The sequence below is a fragment of the Rhamphochromis sp. 'chilingali' genome (assembly GCF_963969265.1).
Source record: "Rhamphochromis sp. 'chilingali' genome assembly, chromosome: 22".
NCBI classification, from domain to species: domain Eukaryota; kingdom Metazoa; phylum Chordata; class Actinopteri; order Cichliformes; family Cichlidae; genus Rhamphochromis; species Rhamphochromis sp. 'chilingali'.
In genome coordinates this window covers 14,610,342-14,637,439 of record NC_137950.1, presented here as the reverse complement: position 1 = coordinate 14,637,439, position 27,098 = coordinate 14,610,342, and the positions used below count along the sequence as shown (strand labels likewise).

At 36.5% G+C, this 27,098-nt stretch overlaps 2 protein-coding genes across 10 annotated transcripts in view; both read left to right on the top strand.

Annotated features, from left to right (window-relative positions):
- Positions 1-27,098, top strand: part of LOC308391256 (integrin alpha-M-like) — a 219,646-nt gene that overhangs the window by 161,259 nt on the left and 31,289 nt on the right. For 4 of the 9 annotated variants that reach the window (XM_080873828.1, XM_080873826.1, XM_080873823.1 and 1 more), the window contains 15 exons: positions 2,116-2,266; positions 2,530-2,603; positions 4,098-4,218; positions 4,352-4,491; positions 4,619-4,765; positions 4,856-5,068; positions 21,666-21,799; positions 22,351-22,493; positions 22,596-22,750; positions 22,884-23,009; positions 25,920-25,993; positions 26,380-26,521; positions 26,611-26,709; positions 26,846-26,925; positions 27,010-27,096. In XM_080873828.1, coding sequence (XP_080729954.1) covers positions 2,116-2,266; positions 2,530-2,603; positions 4,098-4,218; positions 4,352-4,491; positions 4,619-4,765; positions 4,856-5,068; positions 21,666-21,799; positions 22,351-22,493; positions 22,596-22,750; positions 22,884-23,009; positions 25,920-25,993; positions 26,380-26,521; positions 26,611-26,709; positions 26,846-26,925; positions 27,010-27,096 — 1,886 coding nt within the window. Of the gene's footprint in view, positions 1-2,115; positions 2,267-2,529; positions 2,604-4,097; positions 4,219-4,351; positions 4,492-4,618; positions 4,766-4,855; positions 5,069-14,614; positions 16,737-16,912; positions 17,017-17,394; positions 17,466-17,682; positions 17,798-18,119; positions 18,248-18,343; positions 18,490-18,887; positions 19,039-19,846; positions 19,998-20,437; positions 20,512-20,681; positions 20,803-20,890; positions 21,031-21,125; positions 21,273-21,362; positions 21,573-21,665; positions 21,800-22,350; positions 22,494-22,595; positions 22,751-22,883; positions 23,010-25,919; positions 25,994-26,379; positions 26,522-26,610; positions 26,710-26,845; positions 26,926-27,009; positions 27,097-27,098 lie in introns of those variants that run through there. The other 5 variants (XM_080873825.1, XM_080873822.1, XR_013970576.1 and 2 more) reach the window with 4 other exon arrangements.
- Positions 5,909-11,988, top strand: LOC308391099 (integrin alpha-M-like; the record flags this gene model as incomplete). The annotated part of the gene is made up of 13 exons (XM_080873566.1): positions 5,909-6,100; positions 7,068-7,192; positions 9,412-9,553; positions 9,642-9,740; positions 9,854-9,933; positions 10,019-10,105; positions 10,185-10,254; positions 10,354-10,452; positions 10,575-10,655; positions 10,750-10,881; positions 11,043-11,156; positions 11,243-11,353; positions 11,519-11,988. 13 exons carry the CDS (start codon positions 5,909-5,911, stop codon positions 11,615-11,617), a joined length of 1,431 nt encoding a protein of 476 aa, XP_080729692.1. The 3' UTR covers positions 11,618-11,988.

Here is a 27,098-nt window from a genome sequence, read left to right as displayed (position 1 = left end):
ATTGTCCTCACATTAAATAACCTTTTGAGGTCTGACATAAATTGACTTCTGATGAAACAGTTTTTTCACAAGGTCTCCATTCAAAGTCTGTTTGGAAGTGAGTGATGGCTCAACTAGTTTGGTGTGGCATGTCAGCAAAATCTGTAGCCTAGGGGAGGAAGAAAACATAGTGTATATGAAAGTTTTGTTAATGCTAACAGACTACAATACAATACAATACAGTACATCAAAAGGTTTAATTTTTGTTAACTCTAAAAGATATCAATCCAGTCATCTGATCAGTGCCCACAGATCCTTTTTGGAAATACCCAAAGTTGACCTTTAATAGTATAATAATCTAAGTAACAAAAACAATCTTTTTATGAAAAAGGATCTAAAGCTTACCTGCATCCTTCAACAACTGGCTGGAAGGCAGTCCTTATTGCCTGCATTACTTTGTCTGAGTCCCATTCACAGCTAAACTCCAGTGCAGATTGTATATGTCCATTTTCAAAAAGCCAAGCTTTTTTGTTACACCTTGGCACATGTGCAGTTAGATGGTCCTGCAAGAGAATCACTTTGGTGAAAGACTGAGCCAGAGATTGTGACCTACTTAGCTGTGCTGGAAACCTATTAGAGAATAAAGGCAAAGTAAACATTTCTGCATGTAATATACTCCCACTACTCTGATCAATGAAGCACATTTTATTTAACAAAATACACCATGCTGTACACATGTCCAATTTGCATTAATAAATACCCACTAGCCCCATGGTAGCTAGGATAGGCTCTTGGAATTCTGAATTGGATAAGTGGAAGAGAATGGATGGATGAATGGATAGATAGATGATGGAAGATAGTGGGATGGGTGGGTGGAGAAACTTAACAATCACATAAAAAATTTCCTAAATTCACAGAGTACTTTTTGTTGCTTTAGAAAAATGTTTCATTAAATTATATACTGCCAAAAACTATGTATTGTAACAACTGAATGATGTGCTTTGCTTTCACACAATGTTTGCAGCTTGAAATATTATAGAAATCGCATGTTTTCACAGTTTAGTCTCCACAATCACACGCTGTGAGTCTATCGCACACTGTTTTTTACTGTGATATTTTTGTTTACTTAGCTTAGTCTAGCAATTGAAACTTACGGGCAATTGCTAACCTTCCACTAGTAATTTCAATGTATTTAGTTCCGTTCTTACCTCTTCTGCTTTGGGCCCTTTCGAGTGCAAGGTCTAAGAATGTAGATGGGACACGCTGTGAGGGACTCTTGTGATGTGGAAGGCACGTTCTCCATAACATTAGCTGGATAACCAGGGGCTATCTGACCGGAGAGGTTCACTGCATTTGGTCTTCCACAGTGAATTTATTCAAATTTCTTCATCAGTAGCACGATGCAGTACACTGGTACTAATATTAGGTTGGCCAAAACATGCATTTGCCTGGGTGTTAATAGCTCCTCATTACTTAAAATCTGAGCCACACGATTCTGTGCGGACTGGCTCATAGTGCCTTTCTTCGCAGCTACAAACAAGGAAAACACTAGTGACTGTATATTCAGAAGATCATTCTATATATATAATATTTTCCTAAACGGCATTCCATAATGTGTATATATATGTAAGGACACATATACACACATATGCACATGATTTAAAGGACACACACATATATACATATCTCTCTCTCTCTCTATCTATCTATCTATCTATCTATCTATCTATCTATCTATCTATCTATCTATCTATCTATCTATCTATCTATCTATCTATCTATCTATCTATCTATCTATCTATCTATCTATCTATCTATCTATCTATCTATCTATCTATCTATATACACACACATATATATGTGTGTATGTGTCCTTTAAATCAAAGCACATCCCAATAAATACACAAAGCTGAAATGAAGTTTTTCAAATAAATGGCAATGCAAAATTACTGATTGGAACACGAATAATGTGTATTCTGGATTTGGATGTAATGAGTTTAACGCTACATAAAACATGTCTGTAAAATGTATTATAAATGGAGATAAAACCTTAAGTTTATTAAAAACTGTGTTTTAATAAAGCAAGGCATCTTGCATAGTATGAGAACTTAAATGTATTTTTTTCAACAACCCTAGGTGGGAAATGCATTTAATAAAACTGAAGCAAAACAAGAACTGCGCACCATTGCATCATCTCCCTCAGACAAATACGTGTTTCAAGTGGAGAACTTCGATGCACTTGAAATAATAAGACAAAATTTGCAAGAAAAAATTTTCTCCATTGAAGGTACAAACATAAATGTATTGTGTTAACTTTGTTACAAATTTCTGTAAACATACAAATTTAAAATGATTATACTTAATAATAAGGAAAAAACAAACTTAATGTCTCATGTCAAGGTAAAATTCCTGTTGCTCTACATGCTGTTTATTATAAAAGTGCTGTGACACATTTATGATGAACAGCAAAAAACTTGAATAATAATGAAAATTTGTCTTTGTAACGTGAAATTGTATTGTCTTTTATCTTCGCTTATTTTTCTGTCACAGGATCTCAAACCAGTGGAGAGACACTAAAAATGGAAATGTCTCAAGAGGGATTCAGTGCAGTTTATGTGCCTGAGGTAATTACAGTTTTTCTCAGTCGATTTGGTGCTTTTCTCAGATCAAAATGAAAATTCTCAAAACCATTAGTGCAACCTCCACATTTAGTCATTTGTGCACATCATAGTAGCAATTTCTCCTTCCTCTGAACAAATTGCAAATGCTCTTGGACATGTATCAGTTGCTTTCATTCAATTCTCTGCCATCGACAACATTATCATTTGCTTATGTCATGTCAGTCAAAATGAACTATACTTTTGGAAGCTAAATAGTGGTTCCCAATCAAACTAATAGTCTTTATTTCATTGAGTCATTAAATACAAAATTGGTGAATTAGTTTTCAAATGCTGTCAAGCAAATGTTATACCTTTTTTTCATAAATTTTTTCCTGTCCCTGAAATTGAACAATTTCTCTCATGCCATAGTCCCTGAGAATGAGAGGGGTGGAGGTCAACTCAACAAGTATGTTGTTGTGTGGGATAATGTCCCTTTTCACTACACACATCTGGTCAGACAGTGGTTTGCAGCACATGACAGAATGTCTGTTGAATATCTCCCTCCCTACTCCCCATTCCTTATTCCGATAGAGGAGTTTTTGGCTGCCTGGAGGTTGAAGGTTTATGACCGGCATTCACATGCACAAATGGCCCTGCTAGCAGCCATGGATGCAGCATGTGATAACACCACAGCAGAGTCATGCAGAGGGTGGATTCACCACTCCAGGAGACTTTCCTTGCTGCATTGCAAGGGATGATATCCGTTGTGATGTAGATGAGACAGAAAGGAACGTCTGAATGTGCCAGAATGATTTACGTTACAATATGTACTGTTATATTGTTCACATTTGTGCACAGCTCTACCAAAAGGTTATTTCTCATGTTTATTCTAAATACGTGACTGTAGAGTATTTTTCTTTTGCACAATGTTGTAGAATTACAAACATCCTACACAGTAAAAATGTGAAACATATGTATTCAGTGTCTTGTACTCTCTTACTTCCATAACTACTGGAATGTCTAACTTTACTGCAGATTTTACTGTACATGGCTGTGCAAAAAGTGTATAGTGCTGTCTTGAGCATTTTCAGGTAGTGTCACCGACCTGACCCTTTTTTGCACTAAAAGATACTGAGAGAATACTGTACACTGTGAAAACATGACAAAGCCATTTTTTAACTTGTTCATCAAGATGGTGTCAAGACTTCTCATTTTGGTGACACTGACAGTTTCATTGACACGAATACTTGCTTTTGAGGAATGGATTATCGATTTTGAGCAAGTGACCTGCTTTTGCAGGTTATCAACTAGGTTTTGCAGTTTGCACTAATTGTTTTGAGAAATACACTAACTGCTGTGCAAATGTTAATAGTGATGTGAGAAAAGCACCAAAGCGACTGAGAAAAAATCACCAGACAGTCTAGTCATAGAAAGAAAGATTCACATGTGCCTGTCTGGTAGTTTTTATGACTTTCTGTCTAAATTGTATATAAATTGTATTTTCTTTCTACACTGTAGGGAATTCAGATGTCTATTGTTGGTGCAAACCAGTGGAAGGGAGGCTACGTGCAATACACAACTGGCGGCCAGAAGGTGAAAACATATGAGGATGTGTCTTTGGAGTCTGACAGTTATCTTGGTAAGAATATTACAGCTTTAACAATCTAACTTATACACATGTGATCATGTACATTCACAGCTCTGCTGTAATTCTTTCACACAAACATCAGATTTTATATCTGTCTTTCCTTTTTGGCCTACCTAAATTCTAGGTTACTCCATGGCAATTGCTAAAACTCAAAGCGGCTCACTGACAATTGTTGGTGCTCCAAGATATAAACACAGAGGAGTTGTGGTCGCTGTTAATAGAGAAAACTTTGAAAACCAAAAAATTGAGCCATTGGCATCACAGGTATGTATTTACAAGACAGATGTGAATGTAACACTGTAAACTATATATAAATTATTTTCTCAAATAAAAGCTGATGTTTTTTTTCCTAAACCTGAATCCTTTCAATAATAATTTGTTCCTTACACAGTATCAGACTGGTGAATATTTCGGGGCAGAGGTGTGTACCATGGACATAAGTAATGATGACATCACTGATCTAATCTTCATATCAGCCCCAATGTACATGGAGCCTGATAGAGAGGGAAGAGTTTATGTTTGCAGATTAACTGGTTTGGTAAATCACAATATCACCTACTGTAATTAAATTATTCGGTTTATTTACCAACTTTTAATGATCTTAAAATATTCACTCTTCTCCTTTCAGTTTGTGGAGTGTAATTTTGATGATCCATTAGTACTAAGAGGACGTGCAGCTGTCAAAGGAAGGTTCGGCTCTTCTCTTGCTGTGCTGCCTGATCTAAACTCAGATGGATTCATGGATTTGGCAGTTGGAGCACCTTTGGAGAATAATGGTGAAGGCAGCATCTACATATTTAATGGTGAAGGAGGAGGAAGAATCAGTCCTACTTACTCACAGGTACATAACGTCAAAAAATTCACAAAGAGTTTTAATTGCATTTATCCTGCAATATGTCTAAACAATCTGCAGCTTGATTACTTAAAATATTTTCATGTACACAGAGAATTACTGGCTCTGAGGTCCAGTCAGGACTGATGTTTTTTGGTCTATCAATCAGTCAGTCGTCTTTTGACCAGAGCGGTGATAAACTTCCTGATTTAGCGGTGGGTTCAAAGGGCACAGTTGTCTTACTGAGGTAAGTCCAAGATACTCCAGTCATGTGTTATTGTTATTTATAGCAATTGATATTGTTCACTTTACAAGGTCAATTTTATGAGAATTGCACATGATTGATTTATGACTTTTTAATCCAATACCGATGCAGGGTAAAAAAAATAAATAAATTGACTTTTTTGAGGTCACATTATATTAATGAATTTTATCATGCTAAAATGGTCGAATCACTAGAAAAAATTTCTTTTCTAATCATCTTGTTACATCATTATAATCATGGTTTCTCTCGTGATTAAAGAAGCAATACATCTGTCAGTTAAGGTCCTGGAAAAACAGCTTGTGTGGATTTGAGTCTCAAAAAAATGTGAAATTATATTTTATTTTACATCTGTTGAACATCAGTTTTACATCTGTTACAATAGCAACAGCTTTGTTCTAACAAATGACTTTGATGCAGAAATGCAAATCATGTGTTACTCAAAACACTAGACAACTGGGTAGTCTTGTTACTAATCCAAGTCAGAACACCAATAATGGAGAGCAATTTTTAGTTTGCTATTGAAGATTAACGTAGCTCACATATATTTTCCTTCGATGTCCATTTACAGATCAAGACCTGTAGTAATGGTTAAAGCTGAGGTGTCTTTCAGCCCAAACGAAATCCGTATTCAGAATACAACCTGCTCAAAACCACTGGAGAACACAGCTACAGTCTGCTTTACCATGAGCAGAGTGTCTACAGTCAACACAGGTTCATCATTCTCCTCACTTTTTTCTAACTACAAAGCCATTATCCAGCAGTTTGATGGTTTCTCTGTATGTAAATTTGTAGCATTGAAATCAAACTCTGATATATTCCAGCTGAAGCAAGGATTAATTATACTTTAACGCTGGATGCCACTCGCAAACCTCTGAACAACCGAGCGTACATCAGTGGGAAACAACAAGCGAAATCTGGATCAGTTGCTGTGAACTTAACTAGCAAACTGTGTTCAACTGTAAAATTTATTATTGAGGTAAAACCGAATAACAACATCAGAAAAAAAATATTATGACCATTTCATGAAACAAAAGATGTTATTTAATTAATTGTATTTTTTTTTTGTGTCCTCAAACACTGAATGTGAACCTAACACTGCTCTCTTCTTGCAGGCTTGTCCAGAAGATGCTGTCAATGAACTTTCCAATGAGCTCAAATTCACATTTGATGGTTTTCCTTCAAAAAAACTTAGACCAAGTCTCGCCCCACAGGCTCAAGCAACAACTATTCATCCTGTGAGGAACCTTTAACGACACCTTATTAACTTGGCATCTGAGTCTAGTCTTTATGAAGTTTATGAAGTTACGAAATTTTAGTGTTTTGCCCTTAAATTGTCTGAAATAATGTTATTATTGGTGTCTGTTTGAGCAGTATCTATTGAAGAGACTAGAAGTAAATGAGTTACCATCACTGTAGTTGTAGCTCTCTATATAGTAAACGCATTACAAATTCTACTATGACTTTACTTTCTATGTAACTCTAGCTTCGGGGCCAAGGAGAGACTGTGCATTTCTCAACTGCTTCAAACCTAGTGACAAACTTCAACTTTGAAAATAACTGAATTAAAAATACACAAGCCTTATGAAGGGTATCTCTATGTGGGATCACACCTGATACATAGGTTCCTGTGTGTGCAGAGGATTTTCCAGAAGTGGATTGAGAACAGAAATGTTCTGCAGAAAACTACAGCTAGATGGTGGAATACAAAAAGTGGTGATTTCAAATGTTCAATGTTAAATTTAGTCTGTAAATAATGTAATAAAAATATGTTTTATATTATGTTTTCTTCCACAGTTAGGGTTTGAGATCAACTGCGGCACTGACAACAAATGTGTTGATAACTTAAAAGTGGATTTCAACTTCACCAGGTGAGGGTCAGGTGCAAAACTCAAGCTTTGGTGTCTGGTAGCATGTCAAGTTTAAGAGTATGAACACTAAAATTATTAATTAATTTAAAGGAATAAAATGACAAACTTGGAAGTGAACAGAAATAAATAAATTATAAAAACAAACAAAAACAAAATGCTTTTTTAGATCCGAGTTGTATTTACGTCTCACTTCCCAAATCAACAAATATAAGATTTATTCTGGGTGCCAAAACTGTGTTGTTAAATGTAGAATATGTTAGGCTGGAAGGACCAAAGGACAAGGGGGAACTAAGATAAAATACAGAACAGATTTGTCTTCCAGTAATGATAACAGAGAACAAAACAAGGAAGTAGAACTCAAGAAACAAGCTTGTTTGTCCAAACTTGACACACAAAGACAAAAAAAACCCCACTGAGACAAGCCTGGAGGAACACAAAGGGATCAAAAAAGGAATCAACTATCAAGAATAAAAACTAAGCAAGGAACTAACAGGACACAATAATAAAAGCTCATTAGAAATAAGGAACATAAAATCAAACATTTAACAGAAGTCGACAGCGCCTGAACGTTTTTTAAATCAAAAAGAAATCATTAACCCACTAAAACTCAAACACTTGGCTCCATGAAGACAGAAAGAGTGACAGATGATTTAATATAACTGATAGAATCACTAATTATTTAAGTCATCTGGTGAGAATCTTCACATATAAACAGGTCAAGAAAGTTTCTTCTTAATGTCCCTTTTGGCACCAATTTGTGATTTTAATTTCTGCTTTTACTTTTGAATAAATTAGAGTAAAAATACACTCAACAAAAATATAAACGCAACACCTTTGTTACTGCTCCCATTCCCCATGGGATGGACGTAGAGACCTAAAATTCATTCCAGATACACAATATAACCATCCCTCCCAAACAGTGGTCACAAATCAGTCCAAATGTGTGGTAGTGGGCACATCTGCTATATTGAGATAATCCATCCCGCCTCACAGGTGTGCCACATCAGGATGCTGATCTGACATCATGAGTAGTGCACAGGTGTACCTCAGACTGCCCACAACAAAAGGCCACCCTGGAATGTGCAGTTTTTTGCGCTATTGGGGGTCTGGGGACCCAGAACCGGTCAGTATCTGGTGTGACCACCATTTGCCTCATGCAGTGCAACACATCGTCGCATGGAGTCTATCAGATTGTCAATTGTGGCCTGTGGAATGTTGGTCCACTCCACTTCAATGGCTGTGCGAGGTTGTTGGATATTCGTGGGAACTGGTACACGCTGTCGTATACGCCGGTCAAGCACATCCCGAACATGCTCAATGGGTGACATGTCCGGTGAGTATGCTGGCCATGCAAGAACTGGGACATTCTCAGCTGCCATCTGCCCTGAACAATGTGAACCATGATTCATCCGTGAAGCGCACACCTCTCCAACGTGCCAGACGCCATCGAATGTGAGCATTTGCCCACACAAGTCTGTTACGGCGACGAGCTGGAGTCAGGTCAAGACCCCGATGAGGACGACGGGCATGCAGTTGAGCGTCCCTGAGACGGTTTCTGACAGTTTGTGCAGAAATTGTTTGGTTGTGCAAACCAATTGTTCCAGCAGCTGTCTGGGTGGCTGGTCTCAGACGATCTTGGAGGTGAACCTGCTGGATGTGGAGGTCCTGGGTTGGTGTGGTTACACGAGGTCTGCGGTTGTGAGGCCGGTTGGATGTGCTGCCATATTCTCTGAAACGCCTGTGGAGACGGCTTATGGTTGAGAAATGAACATTCAATGCACGGGCGACAGATCTGGTTGACATTCCTGCTGTCGCATGCCAATTGCACGCTCCCTCATTGCTTGTGGCATCTGTGGCATTTTGCTGTGAGACAAAACTGCACATTCCAGGGTGGCCTTTTGTTGTGGGCAGTCTGAGGTACACCTGTGCACTACTCATGATGTCAGATCAGCATCCTGATGTGGCACACCTGTGAGGTGGGATGGATTATCTCAATATAGCAGATGTGCCCACTACCACACATTTGGACTGATTTGTGACCACTGTTTGGGAGGGATGGTTATATTGTGTATCTGGAATGAATTTTAGGTCTCTACGTCCATCCCATGGGGAATGGGAGCAGTAACAAAGGTGTTGCGTTTATATTTTTGTTGAGTGTAGTATAGCTGTAACTTTATTTTTTCCTTCCATTTTCCTTGTGCTTCCTCATACTCTGACAGATCCTCAGTGGTTAAAGTGGGCATTGATGAGCTTTTGGATGTCACAGTCACAGTGGAGAATAGAGGAGAAAACTCCTACAACAGTCGTGTTATTCTCACGTATCCAGCTGGACTCTCCTACAGGAAGTTTACCATTCAGCAGGTAAGACACCAGGATCAAGTCTGTATCAGTTCATCACTGATCTGCTGCTCTTCCAATGCATCCGGCAGTAATTTTGTTTCTAATAAAGGGAAGAATTGAGTGCAACTCTTTGGACAGTGAAGATGGTTTATCTCGAGGAAGGACAGACTGCACTATTGACAAGCCAATTTTCAAGAGCAAAACTAAGGTGAGCTTTATACTTTTTCTCTGTATAGAATATCTTTTCTCACTCCTTTATTTTCACTTTTACACAGTTTACAGACAAATAGGAGTCATTCTTATCTCTCTCATTCAATTAAGGCTTGCTTCATTGTCTCCTATGGGATTGACACCAACAGTCAACTTGAGAGGAAGATCTTTGTCACTGTGAATGCCAGCAGGTACTTTTCATTTTGCTACAGGTACTCCTCATTAAAACAATAGTCCAATAGATACAGTACAAATAATTTATTTTCTCTCTTTCAGTGGAAATCAGGAGCATGCCACAACAAGTGAACTCTACAAAAAGAAATCAATTTATGTGAAATACAGCATTTTTATGACATTTGAAAAGTATGTGTTTTTCTAACTGTAATGGGGAAAGGTTTATTTTTTTTACATGGCATTTAATATTTCAAATATACCTGTTTAGCTCCCTCAGCTACAACAATTTTACATTTGGGATGAACGATTTGCAGAAACCAGTCCATCAATCAGTCAAGGTGAAATACAACTTCTGCATATGTCTGTAGTTCAAAAGTTCATTGTATGATGTAGACCTAACTATACTGCTGGGTTATACTTTTGTTTTTCAATTTTAGGTTACAAACGATATCAGAGCGCTGAATTTCACTGTGGTGATCAGGGTTCCAGTGAAGCTTGGTGAAAAAGACATTTGGGTGGATTTGAGCAGTCTAAGGGTAATATGTGTTTGAGAATTGATAGTTACAGACTCAAAAATGACCTATGCTTGTGTATGGATGATTGGGTTTAGAGAAATTAAAATAAAACCAAACGTATATAAATAAAACATATATCTCAGATTGCAGAATGTCAGAGAGGAACTGATGAAGAACCACCTGTGAAAGCTTTTGTTCCTGAGATACAAAAAAATAAAGTTGTGGTATGTATACTACTGCACTTTACCTGTTGAAATTTAACCAAAGTGTATTGTTAAAATTAACATTACACTGGATCAAAACTTGTGTTGCATTTAGTCTTCTTCAAATGGCCCACAGGACTGCTCTGTAGCCAAGTGCAGACTGTTCAAGTGCAGCACATCCATGGGGATACGGGAGAGTAGGACATACGAAATCTCTGCCAACCTCAGCTCAGGATGGATAGAGCAGGTAACTGGCAGGAATTTTATGTTCAATTATTCATTAATATTTTTTATTTTTACAGATGATTATGTAGCAGTAACTTGTTAAATCTTTTGATAAAATCATTCCTTGTTAAATCAAGCAACACCTAATTTATCCCCAATTTATTTCACTTTTTTTTTTCTTAGATTGGACTTCAGTCTGCCAAATTCCTCTTAACCAGCACAGCCACTCTGGAGTACAACAAAAACCAGTACATCTACTTTGCATCAGGGTCTAACAGTAATCCTCCTGTTCGCAAGGTGATTGGAAATTGCTTTCTATTGTTTTCTCGTTTCAGTTATATAATAGTTTAAATTTATTTACTTTCTATTAACTTGTCTGTCAGATTGAAGCAGAGGTAGAGGTGTATCCTCAGCCAAATTTCACCAAAGAGATCATTGGAGGATCCCTGGGAGGGCTGGCTTTTCTAGCTTTACTCACTGCTGGCCTGCATAAGGTAAGTTCGATTTTTTTTCAGTCAGTGTCACAGCCTCACAAAGTTAGTATAGAAAACATCTAGTTAAAAATAAATTATTATATTCACTCATGTAGCTTGGTTATTTTCATTCCTTTTTATTGCCACAAATGACTGATGCATTTTTATGTTTTTTTTTACTCCCAGTTGGGATTTTTCAAGAGCAAATACAAACGGATGATAAATGAAAATGAAGAAGACAGTCCAGGTCCAGGGACTGATGCAGCTGCAAAATCCGCTGAATAGCAAGGATCACGTTTGTAGTCTTGATGCTCTAAATCTTTCATTACATTTTATTAATAAAAATGATGCCCGGAAATGTCCAAATGCTTGTGGTGTCTAAACTACATCACTCCTTGACTAATTGACCAAAATAAAAATGTTTCTACCTAGTTGTCAGGACCATCAAAACAGGATCCCAAAAATGAACCTAAAGGCAAAAACTTTTTCAGGACTTGAAACGTGTTCAGATTAAACCTGTTCCAAATGACAACTACAATTTTCTTGAGCAGAAAAAAACCATTCAAATGATCATGTTTTGGAAAATGTGTGAAATTCAACTGAGATGCTTAAAATTGTGTAATGTTGCTTGTTTTATTCGGGAATAAAGATATTTTCAGCTTTGTGTTATAAAATTACACCCCTGTCCACTCAATGTAAATGAGGGTCTTCCATCCATTACTCCATTATTCATATTTCACAGTACTCAACACAGTTATAGATCCAAATGGTAGATTCCTAATCATTAAATTATCTATACTTAACAAAAAAGCTATGTATTGTAAGTGTACATGGCCCAAATGTTGTTGAACCCTTCCATGTTTTTTTAGTGCACTCTCTGAACACCTAGATTGCGCACTTGTTCCTGGTGGCAACCTCAACTTTGGACTAAATGAAGAAATGTATATGCTCAATACAGCAGGAACTGAGGATAACTGGGAATCCACAAATATAATTAAATCTCACATGAGCGATTTGGGACCTTGCAATGCATGGCGCTTCCTTCACCCCAACCGTAAAGAATATACTTTCCTCTCACATGTCCATCACTCCTACTCTCATCTGGATTATTTCCTAGTCAGCAGCTCACTGTTGAGTGACATTTAAGACACTGAGATACACCCTACAGCTGTCAGTAATCGTGCTCATGTATCTTTAATACCAACACATAAAAAAACATTCTGCCAAGTAAAAACTGGAGATTTAATACATGATTGCTAACCCTAACCTCAATAATAAGGCTCCATGTCCAGATGGATTTCCAGTAGAATTCTACAAAGAATTCTGGTACCAATATTCCACAGAACATTGAAGGAAATCAAGAAAAATGGCAGACTACGACCAAATAAGAATTCTGCCAACATCAGTCTCATGCTAAAACCAAAGACCCTATATTTCCCCTCAAACTATCGCCCAATATCCCATATTAATTAAAGAAGAGATTTTAAGGGGTAGGACATTTGTTTAAGGGGGCATATAGCCAGCCACGGGACTGATTGGTACTTTATGCAATAAAAACTGCAGACTTCCTTCTAAATACAGAAAGTGCAATAATCTTTTTAATTATGTTTTTCTTAATGTTGTGATATAATGTACATTCACAACTGTGTAAAAATAAATAAAAATGGTATATTCTTTAACCCTTTAAGACCTACCATAGAACCAAGTTCACCAGAGCTTATATTATATTTTTACATGCTGTGGAGCCATTTTTGGAAGCATTTCAAGTTGCTATACATCAATACAACCATTATAACCCAGATTTTAATAATATGTATGCATTAAGTGCATAGTAATTACATAAATTGCAAAAAAGTGCAATAAACTACAAAAAAATGTTTAAATCGTTTTTGTTTTTTTAACATATATTTCTAGTTAGAGAAATTTAAGAGGCTTATCCCTCAAAACTGTAAATACAAAAAAGTTGCACAAAATAGTTTCCTACCACAGGAAATTTATTTTGAGTGTCTTCATAGTTTTATTTTTGAAATACACCAATTTTTATATACTGCAGGAAAAACGAAAATAAATATTATACTGCAAATTTGCAAAAAAGCAGCATATGCATCAAAATAAACTATTTCCAGCAGTGCAATATGAGTCCTCAGCATCCCAGAAACGACACAGAAAGTCATAAAGTCAAAGATAACTTTTAAAAACACCAGTATAGGCTCATGAGGCCCTGATGGTAAAAAACTACATTTCTGCGAAAACGACGTCACTTCCGGTTTCGGGCAGGTAATGGTGGACATGTGAAAGTTCGCGCTGACGTCTATTCCAACATAGGAAGTGTTATGAACAGCTGATCGGATCGGCAAAGCGTGTTTCTGGAATATTATGTTTGTGTTGCTGCAAGCGCTTTTTATGCAGTTTTTGCAAAGCTATATGTGGAAGGAAACCGTGACCTAGGACAAGCTGATGACATAAGATGTAAGTACAACTCCTCCGGTTTCATATGCAAAAAACATTTTTGCGCTAGCTTACGTGGTTGCAGTGCTACCGGGATTTAAAAATAGTTATGCAAAACAGAGCGTGCCCGCTCCGATCGGTTTTAAAGGGTTAAAAGCCACAACAACACAATTGCGGTTGTGTCGAGAAGAAAAAGAACATTTGCATTTCAATGTAGTTGCAGAACATTTTGACATGAAAAAAAATAGCATCGTTTGATATCATATTAACTTTTTTTTAGGAAGCTGTGTTATATCATGTCATAGCATGACTTGTGTGGCAGGCATCAAGTCTGTCAATTAAAGCTGGTCTTGGCCAACTAAATACAATAGTTGGCCAACTAACTACAACTAATAACTGAATCATTCTTGAAATTATAAAGCTATTGGGGAAGCAGAACATATTTGCAATAAATATCGATTGAATCAGAATACTTTATTAATCCCTAGGGAAATTATGTTATGTTATTATTGAAATAGTTAGTATTGGATTTACTAATGAGATATAAACATGTCCATTGGAATTTTTTGATTGCTTACATTTTTGGATAACTTGGCATGCCTCAAGTCAAATTGACCCAGGAACATCATTGCTGTGCTAACTAACATAACAGGAGGGTTAAGTACAAGTGGTAACTGCCTGAATTAACCATGAATGACAGTATAAAATAAATATTTATAAAACGTCAATGTCACTTGCAAACAATGAGCTCATATTCAATCATATATGTAAATCCACATCTAAATACTTGGTTATTCACTTATCTAGACTTTATAAAGATCTAAAGTTATCTTTATACTGAATATAAGATTATCAATCAAGAGCAAGCATTTAATAAACAAATCTGTATTTATAAATTACATACTAAGCAGGATTAAAGCTTTATAAATGATGAATTTAGCACTTATTAATACATTACTAACTCTTTACAGTGTGGCATTATTATATAGTGTTATTATGTAATATGGTACTATCACATAGCTTTATCAAACAAAAGGCTCTCAGAAACTGGGGAAAACTCTGACAGGAAGAGGTCTGGCAGACCCAAAGCCACAACTGAATCAGAGGACAAGTTTCTGAGAATTAACAGCTTGTGTGATAGGTGGCTCACAGGACAACAGCTTTAAGCACAGCTTAGTAGTGGGCGTAGTAAGCAAGTCCCAGTTTCAGCTGTGAAGAGAAGACTTTAAGCTGCAGGTTGGACAGGACGAGTTGCTGCAAGAAAGCCATTGCTACGATGCCACAATAAGACAAAGAGGCTTGTCTGGGCAATGAAACACCAGCCTCGGATTACTAAAGACTGGAAGAAGGTATTATGGACTGATAAATTGAAATTTGAAATCACGCAGGATTTTTGTATGCCTTCAAGTAGGTGAAAGGATGTTTCCACAGTGTGTGGCATCAACTATCAAACATGGAGGAGAAAGTGTGATGATCTGCGGCTGTTTTGCTGGATTCAGGGTCAGTGACTTATACAGACTGAGAGGCACCCTGAACCAAAATGGCTACCACAGCATTCTGCTTACAATACCCTCTGGTATGTGCCTAGTTGGTCAGGGGTTCATCCTACAGCAGGATAATGACCCAAAACATAAGTCCAAGCTGTGCCAGAACTACCTTAGGAGGAAAGAACAAGATGGTAAGCTTGAAAACATGGAGTGGTCATTACAATCTCCAGACTTGAACCCCATCGAGCTGGTTTGGGATGAATTGGACAGAATAGTGAAAGAAAAGCAACCTACAGTGCCGCACATTTATGACAACTTCAGCAACAGACATTGGAAAAACTTTCTGAAGAATACTTGATTTCTATTCTCTGTGCAGTCAGTGCTGGCAGGGTTTGGGGTTCCAGGGGTGCTCCGCCTCCGTGCTGGGGCTCTGGCAGGGCCTTGGGGACTTGGGTCCTTTCACACTCTGGAAGACCTCTGGATGTCTGGGGGCTGGATCTCCTCCATGTCTGCTTCATGCCCTGGGGGACGGGGCTATGGCTCCCCACACCTTCTAGCAGATCATTACATGGAGAGACCTTTTGAAAACAAGTGTGTTCACGCACACAGTTGTCCACACAGGTGTTCAAAGACACAAACTACCCTTCCTTGGCTCTGGCCTCAAAGCATACTGCGCACTGTCAGTCTTACGTGCCCCTCAATACCATCCAGTATTTACTATTTATTGTTACACTACTCATCTAGGTTGTTGCTGTGGTCTCCCTACTGTGTTGTTCTCTTTTTGCTTGTTTTCTTTTTTCTTTTTTTATTCCAACAGGTGATCCAGCTGATTTTTTTTTTTTTTTTTGTGTGTCTTCTCTCAGTGTCCCTCTTCCCCTCTGTTTTTCTTTCCCTCCCATTCTTTCTTTTTCCCTTTCTTAGCCTCCATTCATCTCTGTCCAGTCTATAATAACTTAAAATAAAATAAATAAATAAATAATAATGTTAATAATAAAGATCAATCAAATGGACCAATATGGCATAGCCATACTGACCCACTTGGAAAAATAAATCCATTGACCTTCAGACAATAATTCTGATTTCTAAAGTACCGAACGGAACAGGCAAAAAAAAAAAAGGAAAGCAAACAAACAAAATGGGCTCCACATTAAAGTTTTATAAGTGAAAAGTTACTACCTTTAAATTGTCTTACTCTAGTGCACTCTAGTGGTAATGAAAGAAACACTCTGGTACTCGAGAGGTAGAATGAAATTAGACTAACACAGCGTAAACAGTTTCCGAAATGTCATTATGATTAGTAGTGCTATAATAATAATGTTATCTTTTTTTACAGTGATTTTAAAGATTTGTGTTCATTATTCCTCAGTGTTAAATGCTGCACTTGGTTTCAATATTGATCCCGTGGCTTGGAAGACCCTGAGTAACTCTGCTGCTGGTTTTGGCTACCAGGTGGTGCAAAGACAATCAGAGTAAGTCAGGACATGCATAGTTATGTTGAAAGCGGGTTTACAGCTGCATGTTTAACATTACTGCTATTTCTTTTTTATTTATTTACCATCTCTGTTGTGCTATATGGACATATGGAGTTAATTTAATTAGAGTTTGCTTTCTAGACTTACATGATTGACTGTATTTATTTTGTCAGTTTGCTCGTCAGTGCTCCACTGGAACAGCATTCACAAAATGGAAGAGGGAAAATATACAGCTGCAAAACCTCTTCCCAAAACTGCCAAAATATACAGTTTCAGGGTAGGTAACCATTCATTTCTAAATGTGCTAAAACTCAGATAGTATTTTGCCATAAAAATAGATATCCATAGATCCTGTCGCATACATTTGTTTAAATCAAATCACAGTTACAGTAGATTTCCATATTAGATATCTTAGTATGTAACGTTCAGCCTTAAAAATGAAATAATCTTTCCAACTGATGATAAAAACAAGAAAACATTTCTTAAATTTTGACAATAGTGACGAAGAAAAGTAAAACTGAGTTTTGTTTTGCATTCCTTCATTTTGAAAATAGTTTGTAGTTACTTTGTAGTTCTCAATTTGAATATTGTTTTCTTCCTTACACAAAGTGTATTTTAGGAGTGTTTTAACACATTTGTAATGCTTTCAATACAGCACCAGAGTTTGCAGTCAACATGTCGCTTGGTTTGTCAATGAAAAGTGATCCGACAGCACAAAACACTGTGGTGAGTTACTTAACTGCAGACATTACCAGTGATTGTATCTCTCTATATCTATCTCTATATCTGTATATCTCTTTGTCTCTCTCTCTCTCTTCTTTAAATAGACTAAAAGTCAGCAGATTTTAAAGAGTTGTGTCAGAATTTCTAATTAATAATTGTTTAAGTTACAAAAAATACTCAACCTGCTGAATTATGGCATCTTGGCTTTGTCTCCTCTCAGGTGTGTGGTCCAACCATTCCGAAGGACTGCAGAAGTATCACCATGTACAACGGTGTGTGCTTTCAGATGGAAAGTTTCAAAAGGATCAGACCACCCATACCTTCTTCTCCTCCAGGTAACAGTAAATGGTCTTTGCCTCTCTGTCTCTGTTTCTCTCTCTCTTAAACACACACACACACACACACACACACACACACACACACACACACACACACACACACACACACACACACACACACACACACACACACACCATGTATATCATTACTCCTGGTACCTGATTACATTTAGTGATGCCCTCTAAAATGTTCTAAGGGGACACTTTAAAGGGACTATGTTTAAATGTGTGGTATTCACTGACCCTTGGTAAAGGGTCAGTGAATACATGCAAGATATGAGTTTAAAAAAATATAATTCTGAATCCATCTCTTTGACAGAGTGTAGAACACAAGCAGACATTGCCTTTCTGTTGGATGGTTCAGGCAGTGTAGATAATACTGATTTTCAAACAATGAAGAAATTTGTGAAAGATCTAATCGCATCATTTCTCTCAAGTGACACACAGGTGAGCAGCTGCTGTCTCTCTGTCAGCAAAATCATAGCAAAGACATAAAATAGCTACATTTTTATTTCTATTAAGTATTTTTTCTCTCTTTTTCAGTTTTCTGTTTCCCAGTTCTCTACTTCACCGCAGGTTCACTTTTACTTTAAGAAATTTTCCTCATCTGGATCAGTGGAGACTGACATCAATGACATCAGGCAACACACGGGAGCTACTTACACAGCCAGGGCCATCAAACATGTTGTGTAAGTAATGCAGTTATAATAGTGAAGAAGTGCAGATACATACTTTTTTTCCATAAATCTGATCACATTAAGTACTGTGTGGACTGTATGACTGAGGGAAGCCTTTTAAAAGACACACTGTACACAAACTTGTGCTTCAGAGTGTCATCTTCTACAGAGAAGATGTTATGGCCCCAACTGGCTAAATTCAAATATTTGCTGAGTTTAATTTGATGAAACAAACAAACAAACAAACAAACTTGTATAACGTTGATTTGTACAAAAATGTTAAAAAAAATTGCCAAAGAGAATGACATACAGAAATAATAATAATAATGCGGTTTACCTGATTGTGTATAATTTACAAGATCAACTGTAAAACAATATTTTGAATTGAGATTTGTTTTTTTATTTGACAGGAACAATGTTTTCACACCACAAAGAGGTTCCAGACAAAATGTCAAGAAGGTCTTGATAGTAATTACTGATGGACAATCTCATGATCGGACTGATCTGGGAGATGCAGCACAGCTAGCAGAGAGTAAAAACATTGTTCGATTTGCTATTGGGGTAAGTACTTCCATTATTTAAACCTGCAGTATGTTGACTTTTAGAGTAATAATGAGTTTTATTCAGTTGTCACACTACAGTCACATTATGCTGCACTATAGGGAGAAAAGTCCTGAACCACTCACTCACTACAGCTCCTGAAGTTGCTTGGCCGTAGAAACCAATGTTATGAAATTCCTGTCGCACAGTTTTTGTCTAAATGTTTCCACTTTGGAATAATACCACTTAAAGTCAATCATGAAATATACAGGCAGACCAAATAAAATTTGGTGACTTGTTGCAGCAGTGCGATCATATTACAGTACTACACTTAAATTCAGTGAGCTCTTTAGAATGACTCACTCATTCACAAATATTTGTAAATTCAGACTGCATGGCTAAGGGATTGAATTTTTTTTGCCTGTAGTGATATGACTGAAGACACCCGAATTCAAAGATTAGGAGTTTTGGTTACATGCTGGCCACACATTTGTATATGCACCATATAATGTACATGTAGTGCATTTATTTAAATCAAAGCCAAACCCACTGACCATGTAAAATTTAAATGAAGTCTCTTAAATGAAAAAGCTGAATTACTAATGGAAACATGAGATATGTGTGTAATACAAATACAGCTAGTAGAGGAAAAAATATGTGTAAAAACTATTTCATAGCATGACATAAATGTTATCATGGATTTAGGTTCTATTCAGTGTTAGAGAGTTTAAAACCTGTTTGTAAATCAAGTGAAGTTTAACGAATGTATTTTAATAAAGTGAGCAAATAATTTTTGTAGTATGAGGACTCAAACATGTTTGTCAACAAGGTGGGGAACGCATTTGCTAACCCTGATGCCAAAAGAGAACTGGACACCATTGCATCGTCTCCCTCAAACAAACACGTCTTTCAAGTGGAGAACTTCGACGCACTTGAAGTAATAAGACAGAATCTGCAGGACAAAATTTTCTCAATCGAAGGTACAAACATAAATTTATTGTTACAACTTTGTTAAAATTCCTGTAAATGTTTCAAAAATTAAAATAATTGCACTGTAATAAATGCTACTTTCAGCCGCTCACTTATTCACAAGGGATTTTTTTCACATTCATTATGAGGATCTGTGTCCTTCTGGAATTGAAGCAGTTAACTTTCATTTGTTGTGTAAAATGCTACAATAAGAAGCAACTAAAATTATTACATTGTATTAACTTTATTGTACTGTATTCAGTAAAGTCACCTGTAAAAGCAAATGTAACTTTACATTTTGTGAAATGAGCAATAAATGCTCAGTAGTTTTAAAATAAACTGTAATTTTTTTTAATAATTACTTGAAGCATAATAAAAAAAAATGAACCTTCAAATTGAATTTGGCTCATCGTGTCTGTCTTTTACCTTCTCATTTATTTTTCTGTTACAGGATCTCAAAGCAGTGGAGAGTCACTGGAAATGGAAATGTCTCAAGAGGGATTCAGTGCAGTTTATGTGCCCGAGGTAATTAAAACTACCTGAAACTCACCAGACAGTCTAGTCATAGAAAGAAAGATTCACATGTGCCTTTGTGGCAGTTTTTAAGTTCTAATGGCAAATACAGGTTAAACACAGTCTAGATTTTAAATGTAAAATAAATTGTGTATAAAATGTATTTCCTGTCTGCACTGTAGGGAATTCAGACGTCTATTGTTGGTGCAAACCAGTGGAAGGGAGGCTACGTGCAATACACAACAGGAGGCCAGAAGCTGAAAACATATGAGGATGTGTCTTTGGAGCCTGACAGTTATCTTGGTAAGAATAGTTTGCAAAACAGACATAATTTAAAAGGATTAATCAGGAATCTTAATCTGTCTTCTGCTTTTGAAAACCAAAATTCTAGGTTACTCCATGGCGATTGCTAAATCCTGGCATGGCTCTCTGACAGTTGTTGGTGCTCCAAGATATAAACACAGAGGAGTTGTGTTTGCTGTTAACAGAGAAAACTTGAAAAACCAAAAGATTGAGCCCTTTTCATCACAGGTATTCATTTGTATTAAGACAGATATGAATTAAATTATAATTTCCATAGAAATTATTATCTCAGATACAAAAATAATAATATCTTCCTTACACAGTATCAGACTGGTGAATATTTTGGGGCAGAGGTGTGTACCATGGACATAAATAATGATGACATCACTGATCTAATCTTCATATCAGCCCCAATGTACATGGAGCCTGATAGAGAGGGAAGAGTTTATGTTTGCACATTAACTCGTTTGGTAAATCAGTTTTATCTACTGCAGTTAAATTATTGGGTTTATTTGTCAACTTTCTTAATGTTTATAAAATATTAACTCTCTTCCTTTTAGTTTGTGGAGTGTAATTTTGATGATCCATTAATACTAAGAGGACATGCAGCTGTCAAAGGAAGGTTCGGCTCTTCTCTTGCTGTGCTGCCTGATCTAAACTCAGATGGATTCAGGGATTTGGCAGTTGGAGCACCTTTGGAGAATAATGGTGAAGGCAGCATCTACATTTTCCACAGTGAAGGAGGACGAATCAGTCCTACTTACTCACAGGTACACAACATCAAAGTACTCACAAAGATGTCTAAACTCATCTATCAAGTAAAGTCAATATTTTATGAAATCTGATTAATTAAAATATTTCAGAGAATTACTGGCTCTGAGGTCCAGTCAGGACTGAAGTTCTTTGGCCTGTCAATCAGTCAGTCATCTTTTGACCAGAGCGGTGATAAACTGCCTGACTTAGCGGTGGGTTCAAAGGGTAGAGTTGTCTTACTGAGGTAAGTCCAGGTAATGGTCAAATATTTAGGTACATTCTAAAGTTCATTATTATAAGAATGGCACATTTACAAATATATTTTATTAAGTTTTTAGTTTCTGACTTTCTAGTGCGCCCCAGTGTTTTCCTTTATACTCATACTTACCTCTCTGAATTATTAATTTATTATTTTCAGTTGTGTTTTGTTTCATTGTTTCCAATCTCCATCATTATCTGATGTTTTATACTGTCTGAGTCTCCCTCGGTTCCTTGTTGCATATTCCCTCTAAATAAGTCCTGTGATTTCTGGTTTGAATCCCTTGCTTTTTTTTTTGCTTTTGTTTTTGTTTTGAAAGTATTCAGCATTAAAGCTGCCTTTTCAGTTTAGATATCATTTCTCAGGTCCATATTTTCTCTTCCACACAGCTTAACCCAGACAATTAGATAAAATCAAAAGTTCTCTTTCCAAAAGGAAATTCTCCCCTTTAACAGGAAGAAACCTCTGTCTGAACATGGCTCAGGCAGGGGCAGCCATCTGCCATGTCCTTCACACGTGGTTTTTTTACTTTCCAGATCAAAACCCATAGTAATGGTGAGAGCTGAGGTATCGTTTAGCCCAAACAAAATCCCTACACTGAATGTAGACTGCTCAAAACCATTAGAGAATACAGCTGAAATTTGCTTTACTATGAGCAGAGTGTCTACAGTCGACACAGGTTAATCATCCTTCTCTCTTTTTCTCAATCACTGCACATCATTTTATTTTTAATGTATTTAAACTTGCAACATTAAAATCAAATTCTATTTCTCTATTTTAGCTCGAGCAGTGATTGATTACACTTTAACACTGGATGCCACTCGCAAGCCTCCAAACAACCGAGCTTACATCAGTGGGAAACAACGAGAGCAGTCTGGATCAGTTACTGTTGACTTAGGAAGACAACAATGTATAACTATAAAATTCCTCATTGAAGTAAGATCTAATAACAATCTTAGAAAAAAGTCCTAAAACCAACAGAGTTTTGAGTCATTAAACAAATGATTTTCTTTTAATTCATTTTATTTTTAAGACTCCTCCAACATTGAACCTAAACCTCTTCTTGCAGGCTTGCCCTGAAGATGCTCTCAATGAACTTTCCAATGAGCTCAAATTCACGTTTAATGGTTTGCCCTCAAACACAAATCTCAGACCAAGTCTTGCCCCGCAGGCCCAAACAACAACCATTCATCATGTAAGTAACCTTTTAAAAACCCTATTAACTTACCAACTGAGGCTAGACTTTATGAAATTATGACAAACCTTTAGGTTTGCCCTTACCTTTACTGAATCCATTTTATTAAAGGCATGCATCTGACTAATACTGCTTTGAGAGACTTCTGTTGAAGTACTGGAAGTAAATGAGTCACCAGTGATGGTCTCTGTTTAAAGCTGAGCCCATGAAGACCTTCTGCCTGTTCACAAAAAAATATAAAATAGAAAAAAAATGTATATATTTTTTACAAGTTTATAAGCAATTCTACACCCCGGTCAAAAACATAAATATGAAATATACTCTACATATAAGTTATAATATAATATAAACAAATGTACTTGTCCACTGGTTAATTACAAAACCTTGTGGGTGCAAGGACCTCACAGCACAAGCAGACTCCCAACGTATTATATGACTGTGCTGTATGTTATATATCATGTGTATATATATAATGTTTTTTTTTCTATAATGTCTACAAATGTCAAGAAGTCACAAGCAAAGTGAGACCACATCATAGTGCATGTTTAAGGAGGGTTTATTCATCAAAATTATTTATAGATTAAATAGACATAACATTATTTTGTCCATGTTCCATGTCCTGATATCAGACAGAAATGTCACATGATATTAAACAGAAGCTTAAATAACCAACTGAACTCTGTAGAGTGGGAAATTATCATAAAGAAGTTCATTTTAATTTGTAGTTTCAAGCTGCTCTTCATATTTTGGCCACCAGATGTCACCAAAGAGAACTGTGTCCAAATGCTTTGAGTAATGAGTTTGTGATGTGTTACAGACAAAATAGTATTTTACTTATTAATCACCAGTGTTGGGCAAGTTACTTTGAAAAAGTAATTAGTTATAGTTACTAGTTACTTCTTCAAAAAAGTAACTGAGTTACAAGATTCTAAAAGTAATTAATTACTTGAAAAGTAACTATTGCGTTACTTTAAAAAAAAAAAAAAAAAAAAAAAAGTTTAACCCTCTGGGGTCCAGGTTATAATTGGCCATTTTTAACTACTTTTGATTTTCGCTCTACATTTCACCTTTAAAAGCTATTTACTTTGCCTTGTTTGGGATCATCCTTTTCAGCACAACCTCACGTGTCTGAATTTACAGTTATGTTTTCATTTTGACATACTGTATTAACACAATTGATATAAAATCAGACAAAAAACATTAAATCCGAGTAGAGTAGAGTAGAAGTTATATTTTTTTTACTATTTCAACCAATAAACATGTTTAATAAATCATATTTCATGAATTTAATTCAAATATAAATTGTCAATTTTAAAATCCTATGCACAAGTTTTGCAAACAACAAAGTTATTTGCATCCATTTACCTTTTACACTCTTTTTTTTTTTTAATAACCATTTCAAACTATTTACAGAACAATCAGCTGTTCTGCATTCAATAAGATGTCACACAAATTATTTGTGCCACTCCAAAAAAATACTTTCTGTCCACTATAAAGGAGAACATCACAGCCTGATACCTACAGGTCTGACAGCACATTAACTACAAACACGCTAAACGTCACAAATCTCTCACATCTCAAAACTCGCGCTCTCTCTCTCTCTCTCTCTCTCTCTCTCTCTCTCTCTCTCTCTCTCTCTCTCTCTCTCTCTCGCCATCACTCCTAAAACATCTGTTTTTTGTTTTGTTTTGGGTTTTTTGCTCATAAGCAGAGAGTGCTTGCTAGCGCTGTCCTTAGACAGTAAACTTGACAAAACAATTCAGGAAAAAACGTCGCATATATATTGTTTATCATGACTCTGGTTTTACGTGGCCTATCAACACAATTTAAAAACTGGTATATATCACCTTGTTGCTTTGTCTTTAAGTGGTCATGTGATTGGCTTACCACGACTACTTTATTCTTCCTCAGTCAAAGAGCAGCACTCATGCGATTGTTTTGCCCCCTTAGCTCCAGGTGTTGTGCCAGAAAGTGATTGCCATCGGCGGGAGCGCACACAGCTGCTTAAAGCTGTAGCTTTAAGCAGATTGCTTACATCTACTTCCATAGTGTGACTTCTAAACAGAGAAACAGACGAACAAATTTAAAATTAAATTTTGTTTTTTATAATTATTTATTCTGTAATATGTTGCATACAACATGCTTTTCATTTTAAATAAATGTTCTTAATTCCAAACTAGTCCCTTGTTTGTTTGTTTTTTGTTAAATTACAGGACTAAAGCTGTTACCTGTAAATTTAAATCATGTTTTTATTAAGTACTCTGTATCGGCGAGTACTGAAATGCAAGTACTCGTACTCATACTCGTTTTCAAAAAAGTGGTATCGGTGCATCCCTAGACCGCACCTTTATTTTCCTCCTGTGTCAAACAACTGAAACCAGCTGATTGTTGTGTGAGTACAAGTGGAACAGATGAGTGAAACTGAGGCAAGCAGTCTAACAGTTGGAGGGGATTCAAATTTTGGGAACCTTTCTTGATTCCCGCCCTTCATTGGCTCAATTGGTCAATTTAAAATCCTTCTTTTGGTTCTTAAAACACTTGTTTTTTTTATCCTCCAGTATAACTGCTTCCCCAGTCTCTCAAACAACCTCACATCAGATCAGGTGCAGCTTTTTGAACTGTTCCCACAATTAGATTAGAAGTGTGCTAAGGGGGGTTTCTGTTACTGTGGCTCTGTGTTTACATTCAAAACAGACTCAAAGTCCTTTTAATTTGTGCAGGGTTGCAGTTATTAACTGTGTTTTTTGTGTGTATATATTAACTGTATTTTCTAGCTTTGTAAAGTTTTATTTTGTTGATTTTATTGCCTGTAGACATACATGTAGTAGCACATTGGATCACCATAAAACCACTTATTTAGTCTTTAAATAATGTATAATGTGTACTTTTCCATCATGCTCTCTTCCACAGTTAGGGTTTGAGATCAACTGTGGAACTGACAACAAATGCGTTGATAACCTGAAAGTGGATTTCAACTTCACCAGGTGAGGCACTGTTACAAAACTTAAGCTTTGCGTGTGAATCTTGTTTTCTTCAAATGTGTTGTTATTTGCAAGCTGAATTTAATGTCACTTAACTTGTCTTTACATGACCATCATTAATATTTTTGAAAGTGATGACACTCAGTTGTTTTGTTTGTGCTAACAAGCAAATATTAGAATGTTAACTCAATAAAAAGGGATGAATGTTTTTTTTTCTCACATTTAGCGCCAATATCTTAGCACAGCCATTTTTACCTTACTGTTTGAACTAAAAAAATAACATGACTTATCAAAGCTCAAAGTACATCATATTTGATATACTCTGACATTGGTATGCCTGTAGTCTTGTCTTGTTTTGCCTTGTTCTCATCCTCCTTAATACTCCACAGATCCTCAGAGGTTAAACTAGGCATTGATGAGCTTTTAGATGTCACAGTCACAGTGGAGAACAGAGGAGAAAACTCCTACAACAGTCGTGTTATTCTCACGTACCCAGCTGGACTCTCCTACAGGAAGTTCACCATTCAGCAGGTAAAGCATCAGGATCGAGTCTGTATCAGTTCATCACTGATCTGCAGCTCTTCCAATGCATCCAGCAGTCATTTTGTTTTCTAATAAAGGGAAGAATTGAGTGCAACTCTGTGGACAGTGAAGATGGCTTAACACGAGGAAGGACAGACTGCACTATTGACAAGCCAGTTTTCAAGAACAGAACTGAGGTTTGTGGTTTTTTTTTTTTTTTTTTTTTTTTTTTTTTGTTTGTTTTGTTTTTTTGACCAAATGATCCATTCTCCCTTCTGCACAGTTTAGTAAAAACAGGAGTCATTCCAATCTGTCTTCTTCATTTGAATTTAGGTTTCCTTCATTGTCTCCTATGGGATTGAAGCAGACAGTCAACTTGAGAGGAAGCTCTTTGTCACTGCAAATGCCACCAGGTACTGTTCATTTAGTCCAGGTGCACTTCATTTAAGCAAAAACCTCACATATACGGTACAAATCATTTCACTTTTCCTTTTCAGTGGAAATCAGGAGCATGCCCCTACAAGTGAACTCTACAAAAAGAAATGGATTGATGTAAAATACAGCATTTCAATGACATTTGAAAAGT